This window comes from Calliphora vicina, chromosome 5 (assembly GCF_958450345.1).
Source record: "Calliphora vicina chromosome 5, idCalVici1.1, whole genome shotgun sequence".
Classification (NCBI taxonomy): Eukaryota; Metazoa; Arthropoda; class Insecta; order Diptera; family Calliphoridae; genus Calliphora; species Calliphora vicina.
This window is the reverse complement of record NC_088784.1, coordinates 74,176,295-74,196,385: the sequence shown is the minus strand read 5'-3', so window position 1 is coordinate 74,196,385 and position 20,091 is coordinate 74,176,295. Positions and strand designations below refer to the sequence as shown.

Below are 20,091 nucleotides of genomic sequence, written 5' to 3'. Positions count from 1 at the left end.
GGTTGTATCCGCTCTCTGCATTCAGTTCAAGACTTTCTTGGGTTGCCATAAATTATTATAACAAATAAAAATCTCCACCTTACATTTATAATGAATACATAACATTTAAGTTCTATAAATAAAACTTACTCTATTTAACTTAAAAATCTATACTACAAAGTAAATGAGGTTTCTACAAGTATGAGTTTAAAATTTCATACAGTTCTCTTCTCCTTGGCCAATTAGACATGAATCGTGATGTTTTGAATACAGTACACAGTGTTTGTATGTATTTTAAATAAATGTTTGGAACGAAAAGTAAATACAACATGAAAGGGATGGGGCTGATTTTTGTTTTTGGTTTAGTAATTACGTGTCCAAGTGGGATCATCTGGGTCTTCATCGCTTTCATATTCTTTGGCCGGCAATTTGCCATATTTGGCTTCAAGTCTATTCATTAATTCGGTATCATCCACATCGGAAACCTCTTCATCATCTCCCTCCTCCGAATCATCGTCATCATCTAATAGATCATCATCATCTAAATCTTCGGAATCATCGTCTTGTGCCTCATCATCATCATAGATATCATCTTCGTCGTAATCGATTTCATCAGCATCCGGCTGATAATCCATATCATGCGTTATTTCCTTCTTATGTTCAACTTGAGGTTGTGGTTTTTCTTTTTCCACCTTTTCATAGTCCATGTCATAAGTGACATCCTTTTTCAAGGATTGGGCGGAAGTCTCGGGTTTTATGGCAACCTCTTTGGTTGGTGAATATTTGGGCTGCATATCGATTTTAGCCTCCACTAGAGGAGGAGGTGGTGGTGCCTCAAAGACTGGTGCTACAAGTTTAACTTCGGTTTGATGCTGTTTATTGTTATTATAGCTATTGTCGAAAGACTTTGGTAGTTCATCTTTGGCCAATTTGGAATTATTATTGTTATTCCTATTCTTATTATTGTTAAATGATGAGCTATAAGGTGATTGATACGAGTATGCTTCGTTTTGTGTTGGCTTTGTTTCGTTTCTTTGTTGTGTCTCTTCTTTGTAATCTTTAGGTCTGTACATGGCATTGAGTTGTTCGAATGTTTCGGGTTCGTAATCATTGTCACTTTCTTTGTAATCTTTGGATCTGTACATGGCATTAAGTTGTTCGAATGTTTCGGGTGCATAATCATTGTCACCTGCATCAACTTGATTCTCTTCGCCTATGGTTTCAACATCCTCTTCAATATATTCGATTTCTTCTTCGATTTCAATTTCTTCCTCGGAATAATCTTTAGGTTTGTGTTGGGGGAAACATTATATTAATTTTCTTTTAATATTTAGATGTTAGAAGTTCGTAGGTTTGTAATAAGGAAAGTACTCGAAATGGATTGCTACAGTTAATTTTATGCGCACTAGTTAGGAGACATTCACCAACATAAAATGGAAATCAAATATTTCCTAAGTATAAAACTCAAACTAGATCCACTACAACCCCCGTCTAATCAGATAGAATATAATTTATTTCGCAGAAGTTGGATAGCTCTTGAAGGCAAAATAATAGTTCGAAGAGAGCAATTGAACAGATCCTTCCAACTCAAATTAAAACTAAAAGAATGTTTAAAAATGTTTAGTTGGGTTAGAGATGGTTCCTTAGGTTATCTTGCTATTAAGGTAGCCTTTCTCAAGTCGAAATTGTGGCTATAAAAGAAGCCGAAGAACTAATTCAATATGAAGGGATGTCGGTCTACAGATATTCTCCCTGACCTATCAAGATCACATGAAAGGCTAGAATGTGGCATCTATTCTTACCTGTTGGATTAGTGTCGATCCCTTAGGCTACTTTACTATTAAAGTAGAGTTTCTAAGGTCGAAATTGTTTCTATAAAAGTAACCAAAAAACAAATTCAATATGAAGGAAAATCGGTCAGGGAAATTCGATAACGAAATTCGACAAATATTCACTAACCTATCAAGATAACATGAAAAGCTCAAATGTGGTATCTATTCATACAAGTTGGATTAGAGACGGTCCCTTAGGCTACCTTACAATTAAGTAGCCGAAGAATAAATTCAATAAGAAGGGATATCGGCCAGGGATATCAATACAGCTACTGATATCAAAGCGATAATAGAATTTGTGTGTCACATCGAAAATGGTCCAAGAATAATGGGGGTTTCTGAAGTGAAACATTTAGCTGTTACCCTTATTTGGATTTCTGGAATGATGGATGAAAGAGTCCACTCGCATGGAGACCAGACAGACTGCCTAAATTGTATCTAAGAACCTTATTGCGGCCACTAGACCCTAAATAAGCATCTTCTCTTTCACTATACAGCATTCAAAGACTTAAGACGTAAAATATTTGATCAACAATTTGACAAGAATAATGGCAAAAGGTATCACAAATGAACCACAGCACCTCCTCAGCACATGCCACTGCAATCATGCACAATTTTCGAAATAAGATCAAGGTCCGCAAGACACTAGCCTGCTGCACTTGGGGTATGGATAAAGAAACTTTTGTACCCACATAACAATTGTACACTGTGTCTATGTTTTGCTTGGGTACCTGCCATGATGGCCCAACTTCATGATGCTCTTAACACTCGATATAATAAATGCGTCTATCAACACCATTATGTGACTTGCAAGGGTACAGATCAATGCACAAACCCCTTATCAAAGCAGCAACATTCGGTCTGGCAATCCAGTCCGATATCTGACTTCAAAAGCTCCCGGCCAATAGCACAAATATCAGTCTTTAAACCAACGATCTTCTTCCCGCTTTGGGTTTTAAACCAATGCCATAACGTGATCACCGAAGTGACTTCACCAATGATCCAACAGGACAAGCCCTGGGTCCAATGGATCCCCATGGCACTAGATAAAGAACTCTAGTCAGCTGCGAATTTAAAAAGAATTAAATTCTTAACAGGAATGAGGTCCGTGCACCTCCAGGGCCCATATTTCCCTTGAAACATAACATCAAGGTATGGAGCTTCACCAAGATGTCCAAACATGTCCCAAGGGTGTAAGACAATGGGACAGTCAGTGGTTGACTATGCTGCTGCAGTGTAGTCCCCTTCGTAGAGTGATACCCAGTGGAGAAATGTCCACAGCTGTCAAAATGTTGCTTTAAAGTACCTTTGAACACCATCATCACGAGGAGAGTAAGGTTCTACCAGGAACACAACTTCATGCAACAGTTCCTTTCCGAATATCATCGGAGAAGTCCTCCAAACTTCGACATCACACAGTTAGAGTCTCCTCCGGGGCATGTCAAACAGGAGATCATACAGATGTCTGTGCAATATCCATTTGATCGCAGCTCGTATATGACAGTTTTGAATGTCATTCATAGATATGCTATTAATTCCGCTGTAGCAGGAAGTCCCAGCATGTGATTTGGGTTCTCATGACACCCGCCTTATATTCAACAGTCCAGCCAGCCCTACTTCGCTACGTCCAGAGGATTTATGGACTCAATCTGTCGAATTATCACAATTCCTTGAACTTGAGCTACATGCGGAATCCCCAGATTAAATATTAAAACTAACCTAACCTGGCATTAAAGTTTAATTCAAAAATCAGTGGTCAACTATGCTGCTGCTTCGTTGAGTGATACCCAGTACAAAGTTGCCAAAATTCAGCCTTAAGGACCGTCACATATTATCTTCAAAGTAATTCCGAACACCAAGAGGAGACTAAGGTTCTACCAGTCAAGGAAGACAACTTCATATTGACGCAACAGTTCCTTCCCGGATATCGTCGGAGCAGTCATCCAAGCTTCGACATCACACAATTGGAGTATACACAGGGGCATGTAAGACAGGACCTTCGTATATACTAGGATCGCAGCTCGTATATGACAGCATTGAACGATATCCATAGAGATGGTATCAATTCCGATGTAGCAGGAATTCCCAGCATGTGATCTGGATCCTCATGACACCCGCCTTATATTTAACTGTCCAGCCAGCTACGTCCAGAAGATTAATTCCTCTCTACATGCGGAACAACCAGATTAAATATCTGAAAATTGTTTATGCTGTTACAACAATAACAATAACGGGATTTATGTATTGGAGCCATACTTAATGCGGCTACCAATTAGAACTAACCTATCCAATAGCATGAAAATTTAATAAAAAATTTACCCAAAATCGCTACAGGTATCACGCGAATTACGCGAGTAATGTTATGAATGGTGACATTTCACCATTGCTTTAACAAAAATTCTAATATATTTTTGAAAACAAATTGCGCTTAAAAAATATTTTTCCCGAAATTGGCCCCTGTCGATCCTAACGATCCTGCCTTTGAGAAAAACAGAGAACTAAAAATCTTTAGCACCTTATTTACAACATAAATACAAATTTCATTATAAAAAATTAGAGTTAACTACTAAGAACTGTTTCTGCAATCCATTTTCAGAGTACTTTCCTTATATGGTTTTTAAAATAATCTCTTGAGTTCAACAGATTTCACAATTTCCTTTCTTCATTTTAATTATTCTTATTTTTTTGCAAATATGCATAAAAAAAATTGTGAAATTATGGCGTCTAAAAAATTAACCATCTTCGGGCAAAGGTTCAGCAATGACATCAATATCTTCGGGTATGAACTCATCGGGACTGGCAATTGTTAAACGACGTTTCATTAAATGTTCGGGAGCAGGAGCTTCATCTTGGGCAGCTTCGGAATTTTATAATATTAAATACAAAATGAAATTATTAAATTTTGGAGAAAAAAATTAAAAAATAATAAGTTAACAACAAATGAAATGTAAAATGCCAGCATACATACAATAATGGCTTTTAGCGTTGTACGAGCATAAAATTATAAATAATTCAACAACTAAAAACAATAATAATAATACAATAATTTAAATAAATTACAAATGAAATTCATAAAAAATAAAACTTAATAAACAATAGAGTTTATAGATTAGAAAGAAAGTGCAAAATTTTGAAGAAAAATTAAAAAAAAAATAAACAACAATTTTGTTAAAAATAAACAAATTTAAATTATAAAAAAAAAAATCCACAACATTTACATGCGGACATAGAAAAAGTTATTTATTTTATTTAAATTTAAACGTTTATAAAGTGAATTTTAATCATTTTTTATTTTTAAATTCGAGCATACACGTTTAAAGGTTAACAATGGCGCTTTTGAGTTAAACAGCTTTAAGCTTTAATAGACACACATATTTTTGGCTAGTATTTAGTAGTAGTAGTGGTAGTATTATGTGGTAATAATAAAAAAAATAGAAAACACAACTTTTTGAATTGATTTTTTTTAGGGAAACTCACTTGAAATTGGATTTTTCCTAATCAATACTAGACGTGCTACTAAGGCTAGAGCCAAACCAACGCCAATTTTAACCGCCACTGCAAAAATAGTTTGTAATAGGTGAGTTTTTTTTTAATTTTTTGTTAAAACAAAATAAATTATTGCTAAATTGATATCTTTGTTTTGCACTTTCTTGTTAAATTATAAAAATATCTTATTAAAATAGTATATTAAGGTGGAGATTGTTTTGTTGCTTAAGAGCTAATTTATTAATAAATAATTTAAATAAATTTATTGCTAAATAGAACCGTAAAATGGTTTATGATATTAGTTCAGGTCTGTGAAATATTTCATTATCATCAAAACAGCACCTATAGGGAGTTAGGCTAATTTGCTCTATTTAAATATATTTACTAAAATTACCGTTCTACAATTACCACACAGGAATGTCAAAATTAATGAATTATTTGCCGAAAAAAATTAAAAAAGGTGGTTAAAAAATATTTTTCGCGAAATTTTCGAATTGTCGATCCAGAACTTTGAAATTCATTTCATTTGATCTGTACATTGTCTATGTACAGAATTTTGCATAATTTTTTACTTATATCCAGAGCTTTTAATTAATTTATCCCATTTAAGCTTAATTCAGAATTTAAAATTTCAACAAATCTATATACACACAGCCTCAGAAGTGAGTATACACCAGTGATTTTTTTTAAGATCATAAAAATCATTATATTCCGACTTAATTTTTTTTTGAGAACCATTATTCAACTCAATGTCCAACAAACCGAAACTTTTAAATTTGAATCGATGAACAGATTTTAGGATTTTCATTATCTTAAAAAAATAAATAATTTTTGGTGTTTACTCACTTTTGAGGCTCACTGTATATAAACGAGTAACGTTACTGACTGACTGATTCATCATCACACAGCCCAAACGGTGAAGCTAGAATCATTAAATCTTAACTGTGGCTTCCTCCCTCCCCAAAACGATCCGATAAGATGGGATTTTTGAAATTCGAACGTTTAGGGGGTAAAAAGGGTAAAAACGGGTAAATTCGGTAACCTTATATCTTCAAAACTAATAAAGATACAAAAAAACTTAAAATTGCACGTTACTCCATTTAAAAAATAAGCTGAAAGGTGTTTCGTACTTTTTCGAAATTCGAACATTTTAGGGGAGAAAACGGGTAACAACTGTATTTTGGTACTTTTTTGTCCCCTATGTATCTTTTAAACCAGTAAACATAGAAACAAAATTTAAATCGTATTCTTTACTTATCAAAAAAATAAAAAATATAAGTTTGGTACTTTTTGGACAAAAATTGTGTTTATTTTTAGTACTTTTTAATAAAATATGTTTTTCTACAATCTGACATAGACATACGAATATTTTATTATGAGCTGCTACCACGATACAGAAATTTATTTGAATAAAATTTTACCACCGCAATGGGAATAAAAAAGGTACCAAAAAGAGGATAAAATCGGGAAAATACATTTTAATTGAAATTATTACGCCAATTTTGATAATTTTTTTAACATTGGTTCCTGGATTCATATAAAAATTAACTAAAATGTTTGTTATTTGGAACTCGAGTGCCAAGATTTATATTGGTCCAAATCCGGTTAAACAGTTTGGTACTTTTTATACCCTTCACCTTCGTGAGAATTGTATATATAAGTTTGTCATTCCGTTTGTAATTTCTACATTTTTCATTTCCCTATAAGGTATATATATTCTGGATCCTTATAGATAGCGGAGTCGATTAAGCCATGTCCGTCTATTGAAATTAATTTTCTGAAGATCCCTGATAATATCATAAGATATTATCTTCGGAATGGCTGAGATATGAGGAAAAAACCAGGACAACCTCGATTTTTTACCTTTTTTTTACCTATATCTGGATTACTATGTCATTACTATAGACAATATGGATATCTAAAAAAATTTAAAAAACAAAAAATTTTTTTTAAAAATTTAAAAAAAAAAATAAAAATTTAAAAAGAAAAAATTTTTAAAAAACAATTCGAAAAATTTTTTTTTTACAAAAAATTAAAAAAAACTGCAAAAAAAATAAATTTTGTTTACCTCAAAATAATTTAAAATTTTTATTTTGAAGTATAATTTCGTGAAGGGTATATAAGATTCGGCACAGCCGAATATAGCTCTCTTACTTGTTTTAAAACATATTTTTTCTTGGGCACATTAACACAGATTTTAATCGTTTGAGACATGTCTGTAGCATAAACAATTTTGGCAAAATGGAATATTTTTAAATTTCAAACTTGAGGGGTGTTCAAGGAGGCAAAGGGAAATTGGTACTTTTCTGCCAATGGTACTTTTTTAATATTTTAAATTATTTCACTTATTGACTTTAAAGTTAGCTGATATGTATCTGAGTGAAGTTAGTATTAAGAATATGGAATAATATTTAGGTACCAAAATCTGAGAACTGAACTATAGGTACTTTTTTATTCTTCTAATGGTACTTTTTGAAATTTCTATAACCATGGACTTAGAAACATGAAATTAAGCATATATGGTCCTAAGTGAGTGAGAATTCTAGGGGTAGACTTTTTGGCACTTTTTCTTTATTCTAATAGTACTTTTTTGAATTTTCTATAACAATGAACTTAGAAACATGAAATTAAGCATATATGATCCTAAGTGAGTGAGAATTCTGGGGTAACTTTTGTTGTACTTTTTCTTTATTCGAATGGTACTTTTTGTAATTTCTTCACCAATGAACCAAGAAACATGAAATAAAGCTTATATGGACCAGAGTGAGTGGAAAACCACAAGTATGGGCTTTTTGGTACTTTTTCTTTATTATAATGGTACTTTTTTAATTTTCTATAGCAATGGACTTAGAATCATGAAATTAAGCGTATATGGTCCTAAGTGAGTGAGAATTCTAGGGGTATAAATTTTGGTACTTTTTCTTTATTCGAATGATACTTTTCATAATGCTCAAATATATAGCATTTCGCTATCTTTCCATTAGAATTTCCAAATATTGAAAAATTTTACCTTTGACCTTCATGATTTAAGGGTTAACGTTTTCCGATTTTAGAAAAACTTTCAGACTGTATTTGAAATTACCTGGACTATAATATTATGAACAGGTTTTACTTAAAATTAATAACAGTAAGGAAATTGGGCTCATTCACCAAAATATGGCCAAAAAATTAGTTTTTCTCGAAAATCGCAAAATTTATATCGCAGTTACGGAAAAACTATAGGAGATATTGACACACTTTTTCCACATTTTTATTCCCTATTATGTTGTAAATAAATCCCCATGTAATGTTAAAAAAGTTCTGAAATTTGTTTAACAAAATTTGTAAAAGTTTGAAATTGGAGTCTTTTTGTTATACCTGCGAATAGGTTAACTGTATCCTATGAAGATAAAAACTCATATACAAGTAAATATGGATATATTTTAAGTAAGAATAAACTTTTGTTTTAATATTTCTCAAAATATGTTAATTTTGTTCCTACATTTCTTGTTCTAGTGGCCGGAGACTTGTTAATGGCCTGGCGATTTTTTAATAACTTTAACATTTTTAAACCAATTTTTGTATTTTATATCTCATTAGAACGACAATTATGTACACATTTCGACTGAAAAAATGCATTTTTCCCCTTGTAAAATTAAAAAAATTTAAATTTTTTGGTGATATTTTAGGTCATTACGAAAGTTTTCAGAGGGTACCGTTTCAACATTTCAAAAAATTTAATTCTGAGGGACACTCTAATATGTATATTGAAAGAAAAATTTAAAAAATTAGAAAAAAACAATTTCGAAAAAAACAACTGGAAAAAAAATTAAATATTTAACATTTTTATTTTAAAGTATAATTTGGTGAAGGTTATATAAGATTCGGCACAGCCGAATATAGCTCTCTTACTTATCGCGGAATAGATAGCGTATACTATCTTCAATGGATCCTGCGAATAATTTTTTACCTGAGGTAGACTACAACTGTATGATGTTATAACTGGATAACTCCTCCGTTGACACCCCTGGAAGAACTGTTCTGTCAGCATGAGAACCCTCATTTCCTCATGTACATGCTATCTATCAACTGAAAATTTTCACCAAAGTTTAAGATAGTCAGTGGTGAACTATGCTGCTCCAGTGTGGTCACCTTCGTTGAGTGATACCCAGTGAAGAAATGTCCACAGCTGTCAAAATGTCATCTTCACTAGGAGACTAAGGTTCAACCGGTCAAAAAGCTCAACGTCATGTTTACGCAACAGTTCCTTCCCGGATAGCATCGAAGGAGGCATCCAAACTTCACATCACATAATTGGAGTATCCCCCGGGGCATGTAAGACAGGACCTACGTATATACCAGGAGATCATACAGACGTATGTGCAGGATCCATTTGTTCGCAGCTTGTATATGACATCATTGAATGATTATCATAGAGATGCTATGAATTCCAAGAATTAATAGAAGGATTTCCCAGCATGTGGTCTGGGTCCTCATGTCACCCTCCTTATATTTAACTGTCCAACCAGCCCTACTTCTTTACGTCCAGAGGATTTATGGACTCATTCTGACGAATTAGCTGAATTCCTATCTACATGCGGAACCACCAGAATAAATATTTACAAATTCTTTATGCTGTTACAACAATAATGGGATCTATGTTTTGGAGCTATACTCAATGCGGCTACCAATTAGAACTAACCTAACCAATGTCATGGAAATTTAATACAAACATTTACCCACCTATCTACAGGTATCTCGCGAATTACGAGAGTAATGTTACGAATGGTGACATTTCACCACTGCTAAACAAAAATTCGAATATATTTTTGAACAAAAATTGGGGTTTTAAAATATTTTTCCCGAAATTGGCCCTTGTCGATCCTAACATAACTTTGAGAAAAACTGAGAACTAAAAATCTTTAACAACTCTTAACAGTCCTTGTGGATTGTAAGTGGAAATTATGGAAGGGGAGTTTCGTTCCACAATTCTAGTGCTGCTGTTTTAAGCCTTATGATTACTGTAAGATCTGCATCAAGCTAGATATACCGTCGGAAACAATAGTCTTGCAGGTTTAGCTGAATTGATGTGCTTTCTTCAGCTGGCCTACTGGGAGGTTGTGAATTTTGCTTACAACACTTGGTTTTATCTTGTCCATCTCTGGTGCTCCAGAAACTTACCTATCTACGCCATCTATCATCCTTATTTGTAGGGTTAGAGGGATACCAAAACTTAAAAATTCCTGAACTTAAGTTGAAGTTCTTCAAATTAACTAAACATTTGTTCAACTTGTCATCATTTACCAGGTTTCCGAAGTCACGATTACGTTCTTCTCGCTGCTTTTACAAACGGAGGTCAACCGTTTGTAAATTCCCAAAATTGTATATTTCTCTTATCTTAAATCTTTCCGAAGTCTCTCGAAGATTTCCCTAACCCACAATTCTTTTCATGTTAATTTTTATGTACACAATTTCTATATATACAAACATTTACACAATAATTAAGAAGTTTATAAAACTTACGTGATGAAGCCCATGAGGGAGCATTATCTGCTTCATCTTCAAGATCATTTTCTGCCGAGGCGGCATTTTCTTTAGACTCAGCGGCTGCCTGTTGGCGGGCCTTCTCTTTTAGTAACTCTATTTCGGCAGCATCATTATCGACCATTTTTTCCAATGAATCGAATGTGCCGTCATCATCCTCCTTAAAACAAAGAAAAAAACAAATTATTTTAAATATAAAGCTTTCTTAAATTATTAACTAACAAAACTCACTTCCTCAAAGGCATCATCGTCATCATCATCATCTTGAACCGCTTGTGAGGTAGGTTTTGAAGTAGTTTCTGTTGTGGCATTATCATCTTCATCCTCTTCGTTGGTTTTATTATCATCCTCATCGTCCTCATCATTTTGCTCAATTGTAGCCTCCTCTTCGGTGACATTTTCATCTTCGGCTGTTACATTATCATCATCAGCTTCTTCGGCTGTAGCATTATCATCTACATCCTCTTCAGCTGTAATGTTCTCCTCATCATCTTCATCCTCCTCATCGTCCTCATCGTCTTCAGCTGTTACATTCTCTGCTGTTGCATTATCATCTTCTTCATCCTCTTCTTCGGGAGTAACATTTTCATCTTCTTCCTCGGCTACTTCTTCATCACCCTCGGAATGATCGGCTTCCTCTTCAAACGGCTCATCATCATGATCATCTTCATCGTCGTCGTGTTCATCATGATCATCATGCTCCAATGACTCATGAGTATCATGATGATCATCATGATCATCACGACTTTCATCTACCCAGCCATCAAAATAATTTGAAAATCTAGACTCCGATAAAGGTGTATCCACTAAAAATTGATTTTGTTTATAAATGTAATTAAATCTTTAATATTTTAAAGAAAATAATTTCAACTTACCATCTGATATGCCACGATTTTCCAATATTATCAGACACACTAGGCCCATGAGTATGGTCATTAGAGAGAAGAAAATTATCTTGGCACACCAATGACCACCAGTGCCGTGTTCCTCATGGATATGCAAATGCACATCGTCTGAGCCCATTTTGGTAATATGCACGCCATGTGAAGCCTCATCCTCTGGACAAATACAAAAGGTTTATAGAATTTTAAAATCATATAAATATGATATAGATGGAAACTATATTCTAATATGGATTTTGTTAGTAAAAGAATTAAAGTTTAAGTAGAAAGAAAGCAGTAAAGGGTTGATTGGTTTCTAAAAAACAAAAGCTTTTACTATTTACAAGCTTATTGGGTTGCTTTTAAGGGAAGCTTTTCGGATTTTACTTTTTATTGGTTTTGTAGGTAATTTGTTATATATAGAAACTACCTTGTAAGCTAGATTTGCGTGAAAAGATTAATTCGCCTTCCGATTTACGGACATCAAGAGATTCTAGGCATTGTTTTAAGATTAAAATAAATTATGTTATTATTGATTTTTTTTCTTCTAAAAATAAATTATTTACTGCTAAGTATTATTATGAATTATAAATACTTATTTACTTAAAAATTAGACAATGGAACCAAACGAAAAAAGAACATTATTGAACATATACACCATAAAGAGAAAAAGAACAAAACATGTAAAAATATTTCATTGAGCTATGAAGTAAATTCTGAAAATCAAATGGAAATTTGCCAATACTACGAGTATATAACAATATTTTCATATGTTTAACAAATTAGTCAGAGTTTCACAAACGGTATGACAAATTCCCGAACTGTATGTCAAGTTTAATAAAGAGTTTTGCTGAATATTTTTTAGCTTTTTTAGCAATTATAAATTTGAGTAGGGTTTACTGCAACTTAATTATTTTTCAAATAACTAAATATGTATTATATTATGTACAACCATTTAATCTAATAAATAACCATCTCAGCAATGAGAGAATTATTTCGAAGGTCAAACTCCATATCAAAGCGTATTTAACAAGGTGACAGCAGTGGCGAATTGAAATAAATACAGGCGAATTCACTTATTTTTTATATATGGATTTTGACATAATGGCATTCCGGCGAATTTTTTTATATATGTAGTTTGACATTATGGCGTGCTAGTCTGTAATCAGCTGTGCTCCCGATGGCACCTTATTAAATGCACCTTGCTCCATATATAAAAAAATTTGGATTTCGCTCGTATTTGCCTGAATTCGCCACTGCCATCACCTGGTATATAAATTCGCCTTGCTTCTACATGTGAACTCATAGTCTGTTTAATATGCAAGTAGTCAATGTATTCCTTATAGACAGTAATTTACACAAATGTCTGACCACTTGGCTGTATCCAATTTTTATATTTTGGGTCATTTGCTTTAGTAGTACAGATAGATGTCAATTGGTTACCTTATACATCCCATTTAATCTAGCATGAAGACAATTTTCACTTAAGTGTCTCTAAGTAATCTAGAGTGTAATCACTTTAAATGTTAATTGTATACTGACATCCCATGTAACCTAGCGTGATGACAATTGTCACTTAAGTGTCTCTAAGTAACCTAGAGTGTAGTAAATTTTTCGTTTATTTTTTAATTCAATGCTATAAGACAGTCTCATTGTAATCCAAAAGGTTCATGTACGTGTTAAAATAACTAGTCACGTAGCTACTTACATCACTAATTTTTACCTCTAAATGATAAGTAAAATCACTAGTTTTGGACAGTCTCCTAGAACTGTTGGATGGTGTTTGTACCAACAAAGCGTCATATGCGGGAAGTTTTGCTTTACTTTTTCAATTTGAGTCAGAACACCGATTGCTCACCAAAGCTTATGGTGAATGTGTTCCATCGGTTTCAACGTGAGAGAGTTAGTTTGTGTAGTTTTGACAAGGAAGACAAATATTGCCCAAGCTTGCAAAAAAAGTTTGAATATCAAGAATTGAAGGCATTACTCCATGAAGATTGTTGTAAAACTCAACAAGAGCTTGCAAAATCATTGGCTGCTACTCAAGCAGCTATTTCAAAACGTTTGCTTTTGGATCAAACCTGCTGCTTGATCCAAAAGCTGGGAAATTAGTATGGTACCTATTTGAAGCCGAGAGACCTTGAATGATTTTGCTTGTTTGAAATTCTACTTGAACGCTATAAAATAAAATCATTTTTGCATCGAATCATTACTTGCGAAGAAAAATTGATCAATAACCCGAATCGAAAGAGATCGTATGTGAAGCCCGGCCAACCAGCCGATTCGATATCAAAGCCAAATATTCACTTCGCTAAAGTAATTCTCTTTATTTGGTGGAAGCAAAAGGGTCCTATCTATTATGATATGCTGAAATCTGACCAGACCATCACAGGGAACCTGTACCGAACGCAACTGATTGGTTTGAAGCGAGCATTGGTAGCAACGCCCAGAATATGCAGCCAGACATGAAATCGTAATATTCCATCATGACAACGTTAAAACACATGTTGCAATGCCTGTTATAAATTTATAATGAAGTGCTTGGGAAGTTTTGCTTCAGCCGCCTTATAGTCCAGACCTTGCCCCGTCCGAATACTATTTGTTTTGATCGATGCAGAATGCTCGCTCTGGGATGCACTTCACTTTGGACCAGAGTATCCGATATTGGCTTGATTCGTTCTTGGCCTCCATCGGTGGTATAACACTAAAAAACGCCACCGAAGTAAAATAATTAAATAAAGGTTGTTGGCTTGACTAAGGCGCCATCTCACCACCAGAGGCGCTGCAACCTGCACTAATAACAAACATAACGCGCAATTGCAGAGTTGTCAATTTAAAGCTTTTCTCCTCCTTTCACCACCTTTTCTCCTACACTCTATCCCCTTTCCAAAGAAAGTAACACATTTATATATAGGCATATTAATTGCCTGAGTGTTACTTCTCTTTTAAAAAAAAAAAAAAAAGATGAGCAGTTCTTTTGGCTCGGAATCCATATGTTGCCAGAAAGATGGGAAAAGGTTATAGCATGCCTCAAGGCACTCATCGCAAAATGCCAATAAATGCAAATATAACTGATATTTCATTTCAAAAACTTTGAAAGCTTTTTAAAATAATTTAAGTACGTTTTTTAGCCACTGTTACATGAGTTTTTGAAATGAAAAATCAGTTATATTTGCATTTATTGCCATTATTGCAATAGTGCCTTGCATTAAAGGGTTAAATGTCAATTTATAGAGAAACATAGAGCGGAAACTAGAAAAAAAAACTGAAACAAAAAAATTACTCAAAATAATCACACATACGAGTGTTGTTTTTGTTTTCACATAGTTTTTTCCTACTAATACATTATCACCACTTAGGTTTCTGACAACTGAGTTAGTTAGGTCTTTGACAGCAGAGTTTCCGCTATATGTCTATTCTCTATTTGTCAATTTATTAAATTCATAATTCATCCAGTCTTGACAATTTCGGACTGATCAGAAAAGTCTACAATTAAAACCTTTACAGGATCAAGCATCTGAATTGCTACTGAATTAATTCATTATAAATTATAAAATCCATATTCCCATTTTGAGATCTAGGATGAAAATTTAAAATTTGGTTTAGTAGAATTTTACGAAGTGATACAGTTAAAATGTTCACCATTTTCACAATTACAATTACGTTATTCGCGATTTTAGCGTTCTATGTTAAAATGTCCCATGTTTGTACTAAATAAATGTCAAAGGATGGCAGCTCAATTCTAGTGCATGCATCCTTTGACTGCCACTTTACTTTATAACCAAACATTTGCCTACCATTTATTCAAAAGCCTCAAACTCTTTCATAATCTTAAACTGCTTGTCTAATAATGTACTTATGTTGTCCGAAAATGTCGGAAAAGAACAAACAAACAAATCTACCAAACAGTCCAGATTCCACTAAAGATAAACACCATTATTTAGGCATCTTTCCTAGATGATTAGAAAAATGATATTTCACGTCTTAGATGTTATTCTATAATTAATAAGCCTTATGTCAAATTTTAATTTATAAAAATACTAGCTGTCCCGGCAAATGTTGTTCTGTCATAGCTCACACAAAGTTTGAAGACTCCCACTATAATAGTACTCCAGATATGCAATAATAAATGTTTAATTTGTATAGGAGGTGCCATGCCCATTGTTCCTATATTGGTCAATTGTGAATCTAAACCATCCAGAGACCCACTCAAACAAACACAAAAAATTTCATCGAAATCGGCCCAGCCGTTAAGGAGGAGTTCAGTTACTAACACACGTACAGAAGAATTATATATATAAAGATGTACCTCCGGAAACAAGAATATTCTGATATAATAAGTAATGAAAAGCTGTTCGTAATCTCAGGAACTTAAAAACGCATTCAAAGCGATTTGACTGCAGAGTTCCGAATTAATTAAATCGATTTGAACTTAATTTCATAAAATCTTTATTCGGAATTAAAAATGTCAGCAATTCATTCCATAAATACATTCCCTAAAAACGAATTCATTGTTGAATCAATTCATAATGGAATTAACTCAACCTTACCCCCATTATTACAAAGTATAGTATAAATATAAGATAAAATCAGACGTCGTGTTATTGGGGGTTAGAATGATCATTATCTAAGCGGAACATACATATATGGAGACTATGGAAAAATGTTGCCATACTTTACAGTATAATTTCAGAATACTAAGAACTAATTTGGGGCTATGTGAAATCATGGACCGATATTGCCAATTTCCAATACCAAACAAACCTTCTCAACAGAGAAGTTTCTATAACGACTGCTTGCAACATTCTGCATGTTTATAAACATTTCCATCAGTAGAAACTTCTACTTATCAACAATGTTGATAATACGCAGTTATTTACATTGTTTGTAAGTATGGCCACATTAAATGTTAAAGCTGCTAACATTAACATTGAAGCTGCTAAAAGCTCTAGAAATAGAACATTTTAGTTTTGACCGTTAAGATAATTCATGAAACTGCTGGAAGATGACACTGTGTATATAAATAGTGGCAGCGGGTTGCAGTCAGTAGGAGTTGTTAGAGTTAACATAAACTGCATTACAATTTTGAAACTAGTGATCGCTTTTATTTGCAATTAAAAGAATTAGGTTTATTTAAAGGAAATAAATTACCGTTTTTAAAAGATAAAATATACTTTTGTCGGTCTACGATGTATCGAAATGTTGATGTGTTACAAAAATAAAAACCATCTCTCAAATGCTCCTTTGTAAAGTTTTGCACTTAAGATTACTATCATACAAGTGAAGTCATTTTTAATATCAAGCTGCTCCTCAAAATCAAATTGGGAATCCCCGGCTATATTATTTTTATGCAAAATGTGCATACACATGTGACGCATTATGAATGTATTGTATGAATATTTATTATTATTATTTTAAATCTCTGCGTACAATAAAATTACTGAAATTTTACATTAACGAGTACATGAACAGACATTAAGTGGCCAGTCCATTAACACCTTGTACTCACATTCATTATACATATTTTCTTTGTTCTTACATATCCATTAAACATCAGGGAAAAGTTAATGATCTCTGGCAAGATTTTGCAAGGAAAACAAAAAACCAAAATGATGATTTTAATAATTGAAAATTTCAAACTGTTTTAGACGTTTTACTTCCTGAACAACCCACGTATTTTTGAACTGACAGTTAACTAGATTAAATTAAGAGAAATTATTTAGTTGGAATTAATGTATTGTAATATTTGAATAAAATAAAATTAATTAAGTCAAATTAATTTGTAATAAACGGTGAGTGACTGCTATATTCCGTAATTTCCGTTTTCTATTAAAATATAGTAAATTTCAGCCTTTTTAAAATAACACTGTCCATTAGCATTTGTGGAACAGAATAGTGACCCTATTCTGAAAGGTCATGTTGAGTAGATAATTTTTGTAGAATAAACTTATAGTCCAGCTGGTCTGAATTTTTTTTACAGTGGGTCAAAGTTTTAATTTTTGGATCGAAGGGAGCATTATACTAAATGAAAAAAAAAATATTGTTAGTTATATTGTGGAATTTTATGGGGATAATTTTTATGGAAGATCTTCACCCTCTAGCTTCTCTCTTTAGAGGTCAATTTGATCCTTTTTTCGACTCATAGTTTTGTAATAGATTCCCATTACTTAGGTGTTTGACAACTGAGTTAGGTCTTTGACAGGAGAGTTTTCGATATATTTGTATTTATTTATTTCCAGTCATTTCCCACAGGTTCCTTTCATATAAAATATTTGAACTAGAACTATTTATAACAATTTTATCATATCATAATTTAAAGACTGGACACTATAAATATTCTTCTCAATTATTTATGTGTTTTTAAATTAAAATAAATGTTTTATTAATTATACGAATAAATTAATTTGCAGTCATTTCCCACACACAACACAATGTCATGTCAAGACACATTTAAACATTTAAATGTTATTTTTTTTATATTGTTATTAAATTATTCAAGTCCAAAAATTATTTCAAATTATTAAGTTAAGAAAAATAGCAGAAAAAGTGCAACATAAATAAATGATGTGTCAACAAAATATTGTATGAATAAAATTGTAAAAAAAACAAACAAACAAACACATTTATTTGTTTACTAAACGATAAGATTTAATTTTATTTATTTCTTATTTTTTGTTTTGTTTTTATTTTTTTGCATTAAACAAACTGTAAAATTTCGTTTTTATCTCTTTCATAAAAATGATAAAATAAATAAAAATCTCTTTTTCAGCTTTTCTCTGAGCATTTTTGTTTTGTATTTGTTTTTTTTTAATTCCTTTATAAAACTGTAAAACAACCATAATAGAATTAGAGAAGAAAAGAGGAGGTAAATAAAACTAAAAACTTAAATATAAATTAACGAAATTTTGAAAGATTAACACAACAGCAAGCATTCGGACGACTCACACTCACTCATTCGTAGAAAAATTAACCCTAAAGTTTGATGAGGGTTCAAATGTGTAGCAATATGAAAATATACCAAATATACCAGATCCATTTTTATTTCAGATTTTTAATGGATTAGAATTTTATGGAATAACCTGTAGATTTGGAATAATCTCTAAATTTTTATCTTAAGAGATAAACAAAGCATCCGAACATTTTTTTAATGAGATTGTGATTATTTTAATTATGAATTCAATGTTGGCTACCGGAAAATCTTTTTCAATCAAATCACAGGCAGACAATCAGACAACACTTGTAAATCATCTCCGCTCTCTAATATAAAGAGAGTGACAATACAATGGAAACTATTTTTGAAAACTATATTAAGTAATTTCAATCTTCCAAAAGATGACTCCTTACCAAATATATACATATGTATGAATATTTCTAAGATAGATTCAAACTGACTAGGTTTTCTATTAAAATATAGTAAATTGTATTAAAGATTAACAAAAATACATTTATAAATTGTGGTTATACTTCTTAGTATTGACAAAACAATGGAAACTTTTAAACACCTGCAAGAAAGAAGTCTAAAACAAACAAAATACTTATGTAAGAAAACGTTATTTCAAAACAATTTTTGTGCTGGATTGAAGCAAATAACTATCTGTGATAAATATTCAATTAATCATTCAACAGTTTAATAAGTATGAGAGCTATTATATTCGGCTATGCCGAATCTTATATACCCTTCACCAAATTATACTTCAAAATAAAAATTTTAAATATTTTTAGGTAAACAAAATTTTTCTTTTCCCCCAGTTGTGTTTTTATAATTTTTTGGAAATTTTTTTTTCGAATTGTTTTTTTTAATTTAATTTTAAATTTTTTTTTTTGTTTTTTCAATTGTTTTTAATATGTAGCGAAAAAAAATTTTTGGTGAAAAAAAATTCGGTTTAAAAAATATTTTTTCCTAGTTTGACCCATTGTAGGTCCAACTTACTATGGTCTTATATACGTCGTTGCAAAGGTCTTTGAAATATCTATCATTAAATATCCATATTGTCTATATCAATGACTATCTAGATATGGGCCAAAAATAGGTCAATAATCAAGGTTGTCCTGTTTTTTTCTTATATCTTAGCTATTTGTGGACCGATTTTCTCGATTTTAAATAGCAACCGAGCCGAGAATTCCGGATATATTGATGTATGAATCGTGTATGTAAGTTATTTGGGGGCTTCGAAAAGTTTACTTTATAGGTTCGGAAAATTATATTGTGCAAATTACAAACGGAATGACAAACTTATATATTCCCTTCTCACGAAGGTGAAGGGTATAACAATAGGAAGGAAGACCTCGAATTTGCCAAAGACAGAAATGGAATACTGTTTCTTTTTTTGTAAAACTACCGAAGCGCAAGACGAAATAAGACAGTCAAGTTTCGTGGTGGCAATATTGTG

General features: G+C 32.3%; 1 protein-coding gene across 5 annotated transcripts in view; it reads right to left on the bottom strand.

The window, feature by feature from the left end:
* Asph (Aspartyl beta-hydroxylase) overlaps positions 1-20,091 on the bottom strand; it is a 134,840-nt gene that overhangs the window by 11,989 nt on the left and 102,760 nt on the right. For 3 of the 5 annotated variants that reach the window (XM_065514547.1, XM_065514548.1, XM_065514544.1), the window contains exons 3-9: positions 12,132-12,194; positions 11,696-11,878; positions 11,052-11,626; positions 10,800-10,980; positions 5,289-5,366; positions 4,549-4,668; positions 353-1,261 (exon numbers count right to left, since the gene is read on the bottom strand). In XM_065514547.1, coding sequence (XP_065370619.1) covers positions 353-1,261; positions 4,549-4,668; positions 5,289-5,366; positions 10,800-10,980; positions 11,052-11,626; positions 11,696-11,878; positions 12,132-12,194 — 2,109 coding nt within the window. The remainder of the gene's footprint in view (positions 1-352; positions 1,262-4,548; positions 4,669-5,288; positions 5,367-10,799; positions 10,981-11,051; positions 11,627-11,695; positions 11,879-12,131; positions 12,195-20,091) is intronic. The other 2 variants (XM_065514546.1, XM_065514545.1) reach the window with 1 other exon arrangement.